Genomic DNA, 5,359 nt, shown 5'->3' with positions numbered 1-5,359 from the left:
GCGCTAAAAAAAAACAAGATGTCTTAGTTGGTAAGTCTTAATTCACTACAAGATTTTGGCTACTTTATGCGAATTTTCCTATTTTCTGACGGTTTAAAATCCCAAGAAAAGATTTTTGAGAGTTTTATAAATTTTTAAAATTTGAGGTGTCACGAATTTATTTATAACAGTCAAGACTTCATTTAGCGGCGGTTTTAAACTCCCACAAACATCGTATTCAATTTAAAAAAAAATTGCTACAAATTGAACAGCAAGAATCGTGTACAGAATTAGAAAACCATGCTACACAATACTGCCATCATTTAAATTTAAGTTGATCCTAATAAAAGAACTAAAATACATAATTAGACAATAGTTATAAATTCTTTACAAGTTGGTAGAAAGTAGGGGTGTGCATGGACGGGTGAAATCGAATTTGATGTGATCCAGACCCGACCCGAAATATATCGGATCTATTTATTAGACCCGAACCCGACCCTAGACCCGATAAAACCTATACACTTTCGGGCAACGATTATATCGGATAAAAACCGGGTGAAAATCGGGCTGTTAACATTACATTACCTTGATACATTCTTATAAGATAGCATGTGAAAATATCCAAATTTTCAAGACTCCAACTATTGTTTGATATGGTAAAATTCAGTTAGAAAAATATAACAAGAACCAACTCTTCTCTAAAATTAAAGCATAACCATAATTAATACTAATATTGTCTAATAACACTAAATATTTAAATCAATACAAATAACACAAGATTATGTATTAGTCTAAAATCTTATGCATTTTAAACATAAAACATTAACTTATAGTTTTATAATAACTAATAATACAAAATATTAAGGTTTACAATACTTAAATTCCACATAAGAATAGCCATCATCCATTACTAATAACACAAAATATTAATTGTGTATGATGACCGGACCATCAGGCTGATTTCGGGTGACCCGAGCCATGGCCCGGACCCGACCCGAAATAATGACCGGGTCTATTTTTGAGACCCTTATCCGGTCCTAGACCCAATAAAATCACACAAAATTAACCCTTAAAGTATTCGGGACCGGACCGGGTCTTCGGACCGAGCCGGACCATGCACACCCCTAGTAGAAAGACACCAAAATAATAAGTTCTCCACACATTGAATAGAATCATATCCTAAAATTGTAAAGTTGGACCAAAATATAAAAAAAGGTTCCAAATTTATAATTTCAAATACAGAACAAATATTCCAACGCCCATACTTGGAACTAGAACTAAATCTAACCCTTGCACCATTTATTCAATCGTACAATTCAACTTCCTTAAATCAAAAACCAATTACCACAATAGAGCTTAAATCTAACCCAGAATCAACCTGCCATTTAAAAATGAAAAAGAAAAAGAGAGAATAGCAAACTGAAAGACTACCTGGCCCATTTCGATTAGACGAAGTATTGGCTGCAATTGATGAAAGCTGCACCTAGAAATACCTTAATAGGATATTAATTAGTTTAATCAACTAATAATATAGTTCCATGTAATCATATGTTAAAATTGTACTTTTCACCTTAGTAGGATATTGAAAGGTTAGTTTGTTGAGCCAATATATCCTTTGCAGAATCAGTAGGAACATATAGATGTAACTATGTTAGTCAATAATTAAATGTATATACCAACAAAGCTCTGCAAATGCTATACCAATTAAATTGAGATAACTTCCTTTTGAACACCTCATTCTCCTTTCTTAGTTTCATGATTTTTTGCTTTAATGTCTCCACTTGCCAGTTTGAGGTCATTTTTTGCTGTTGATCTACCAACTTCTCTTTGCAAATTACCATTGCAGGGTTCAGAAAAACTTCCGTTCTTATTTCTTGATGACATTATTATTACCAAAATGCTAATGAATCAAGTAGAATTAGACTTTAGATTTTTGGATGCTTTATTTTTTTGGAGAAATGTTGTGTACTCATTCTACATCATACTCAAACCCGACACACACACTCTCCATTAGATCATACACCTCATTTAAATGGTGTAGAGGTATGTGTCAGTAGAAAATAATGTCAGTCTTATGCCTGTGATGCCTACTTCTCTATGACCAAATAAAATATTTTCAAAACAAGAATGCACGCATAGAATGATAGAATAAGTGATATGGGGAATCAGTTAACACTTACATTCCTTTTCCAGTTTCTTTATTTTTTTGTTTAACTCATTTTTTCCTTCCTGCTCAGCCTCAACATTATCTATCAAACGATGATGTCCAAACATATCTTCAGGCCTTTACCAACATGTGAAAACTAAAAACAATGCAATTATTGGAAAAACAAAGTGCCTTACATTTTGATTCCATTTCAAAATGGATTTGGTCCAACCTGTTAGCTAGGACTTGCATATGATTTTTATGTGCTGTTAAATTTTGATGCATATGTTGCTTCCTTATGTAGACATGCCCTGAAATAACAGAAAGAGATCAATAATAAACAGAAAAGCTTCACTGATAGACACTTTTTTATGTGAATCATCAAATAGTCACTTAATCTCAGCTTCTAATCTTGCAATTTTTTCTTCATATTCTTGCTGAAGCAGGTTCATAGCCTTTTTATGTTCCTGCTCCGAGAAAATAACCAAGGGTTGATGTTGTTATAACATATGTTTTGTTTACTGGGGCAATGTTTCTTGAGCTTTATGCCTTTTTTGCCATCACTTTATCTGATTGGACATTCCGTTGGCTAACCAAAAGAGAGAGGAGCAGTTGTTTGCTGAAGTTAATATACTCTTCCATTTCTCGCCTTCCATCAATTTTATCAGGTGGATCTTTGCTTGAAAGAGACAACCAGATCTTGCAATGAAAACGACTTGTTCAGCAAAATCTTACCTTTGGAATTTAATCTGCTCCGTAATCAACGATTGGAAGAGGTGGATACCGATATGAAATAATATATTTTTAAAGAAATAAAAGAGTACATGAGGGAGTGGTCTTGTAATTACGGTGGCATTATTCAACGAGAAAGCCTGATTGAGTTAGCAGAAAATGTGCTTAGATATCATGTTGGAACACATATTCCACTAGTCTTGGTGAAGATAACACTGAGGACAGAGGAGGGCAAATTCAAACGTGAAGTAATCAAGAAGATATCTGATTATCTCTTCTATATATTACTTCAACACCCTTCCATGTTGCTTCCATGGATTGGTGGTACTGAATATATCCAAGACACCATCAATCATGTCCATGAGTTATGTCATCATGCGGAGTCTCCTGCTGATGCAGCTCAGATGCTACTCCAACAACTTGTGTCTATTAAAGATGATGGATTAAAAAAATATGGCTAGTCAATCTTATATGAATTTGGAAAATTCGATATAGATTGAATACATTCATACTGGAGATTTCTATGTGGTGATTGGTTACGTTTCTTGATCTTTGGCTGCAGTTAACTGTGAATGGGGTTCACATGCTAAACAACTACCAAGTGGAGGCGAATTCCTCACTCATGTTACTCTTCTCAGGGCGGATCTTTCTTTAAGTAAGGAAAGGGAATTTCAGATGGCCATGATGGCTCCGTGGAAACAGAGGTGGGGATCACACCACCAGTATATACATGTTAGAATACAAATACACATCGACAAATCACATGTATTTATACACAAATATGTTAATGAGTAATTTTAATGACTGATTTTGGTATACAAATAGTATTTTTGTTTATGTATATATATACACTCATAACTGATGTTTGTTTATTTGATAATAATGTTTCATTCTTTTTTACTTTTTGTTATATATTCTCTTGTATATCCTCCAGTATTATTTCATCACAAATCCTCACTTGTTCACATAAATAAGTAAATAACACCCTCCACCATAGCTAAACATTTTTTTCAATTTTTCTTATATAGGCACATACACATAAGATAAAAACCGATCGAGGAAGAGAATTTCCCTTTTTAACTCAAAGTAATTCTTCTTTCATAATATATATATGGTATCAACGTACATGTACATAGCAAAGCATTTTATAGGTAAGGACGGCAGAATCCTGTACTATGTGAATTTTGACCAGTAAAATATTAACAGAAAAGCCATGTCTGGTTACATATTTTTAACACCCCCATGAAAGCACGCATATTATTCGAGCTTGCATACATTCAACATTGAAAGTTCAAACTTCCAATAATTCAAAAGAAAGATATTTAACATGCAGAGAAGAGAAGCGGATCCAACTTAGTAGCATACCCCTCAGGTGATTGAAGCATAAGTTGGCTACTCTACAGAGTGAGACACTGAAGGAGAAGGAGTGAAAATGTAAAAGTGACAATCATGAGCATCAACATGAGCACTGAATGATGACACTGCATCTGATGTTAGTGTGTTGTGCTGCAACATTTATAGGATCAAAACCATCTAAAGTTAATAACAAACATATAGAAGGAATCTCTAATTAGGGTAGTTTCATGCAGCTAGCTAAGCTTACCTGCCATAAATCCCTTACAGATACTCGAATTCCAGATTCCAGTCCAATCGTATTCCATGAAGCAGTTATCGTAGTTGCATTTGAGCACCGGTTCCAGAGTGCCACTGCCAACCGGTCTCCTGATAAAGGACCAGCCCAAACCTATAAATATGAAAATGTAAGAACTAAATTTTGAATATAACAAATATACAACTTTATATTCTATATTAGTTGGTGGGTAATGCTAAGATTTAAATAGGAATAAATTATGAGTAATGCTAAGGAATTCACTTTTTTCCGCCAACATTAACTAATTCTTTTTAAATTATTTTGTTTATCTTAAACTCTAGACCCTAAATCATAAACCCTAACACAAAGTTGGCTAATGTTGGCTAACTAATGTTGGTTTTCTATACTTTCTCATAAAAAAGTATTACTTATTAGTCCTGCCAAAGTGGCAACATATATTGATAACGAAAATATAAATGTTAACGTTGAATCAGCACATAACATGAACATAGCAGTTCCCCCTTCATTCTTTTTCAAGTAATGTAGGAGCTAGTAAAGTTTCCAGACAGGATCATGTACTCTGCATAACTTATGGTTTGCTAAGTCTATTGATCCAGATAGGCAACATCTGAATATGAATCAATTCTTTGGGAAACCGATGCAACACACTGAAAGATGCATCATGAGGTGATACACTGATACTGAATATATTACCTGATTGCAACCATCTTTTCCAGAAACATAAACTTTCCTTCCTTGGACACCAAGTGGATCTGCAGAGTGACGTAACAATATAACCCTTTATAACAACTTAACTAAAAAATATATTAAGTAATAACACAAACTACAGCAATGTGTGTGTGTGTGTGTGTGTGTGTGTGTGTGTGTGTGTGTGTGTGTGAGAGAGAGAG

The 5,359-nt window shown here is 34.0% G+C and overlaps 1 protein-coding gene across 1 annotated transcript in view; it reads right to left on the bottom strand.

Annotated features, from left to right (window-relative positions):
- Positions 3,917-5,359, bottom strand: part of LOC107622982 (alpha-galactosidase 3) — a 6,133-nt gene continuing 4,690 nt past the window's right edge. Inside the window, 3 exon segments of the mRNA XM_016325069.2 lie at positions 3,917-4,363; positions 4,461-4,601; positions 5,163-5,221. Coding sequence (XP_016180555.1) covers positions 4,250-4,363; positions 4,461-4,601; positions 5,163-5,221 — 314 coding nt within the window. The 3' untranslated portion in view covers positions 3,917-4,249.

Source organism: Arachis ipaensis, chromosome B10 (assembly GCF_000816755.2).
Source record: "Arachis ipaensis cultivar K30076 chromosome B10, Araip1.1, whole genome shotgun sequence".
NCBI lineage: Eukaryota > Viridiplantae > Streptophyta > Magnoliopsida > Fabales > Fabaceae > Arachis > Arachis ipaensis.
This window is presented reverse-complemented; position numbering and strand designations above follow the sequence as displayed.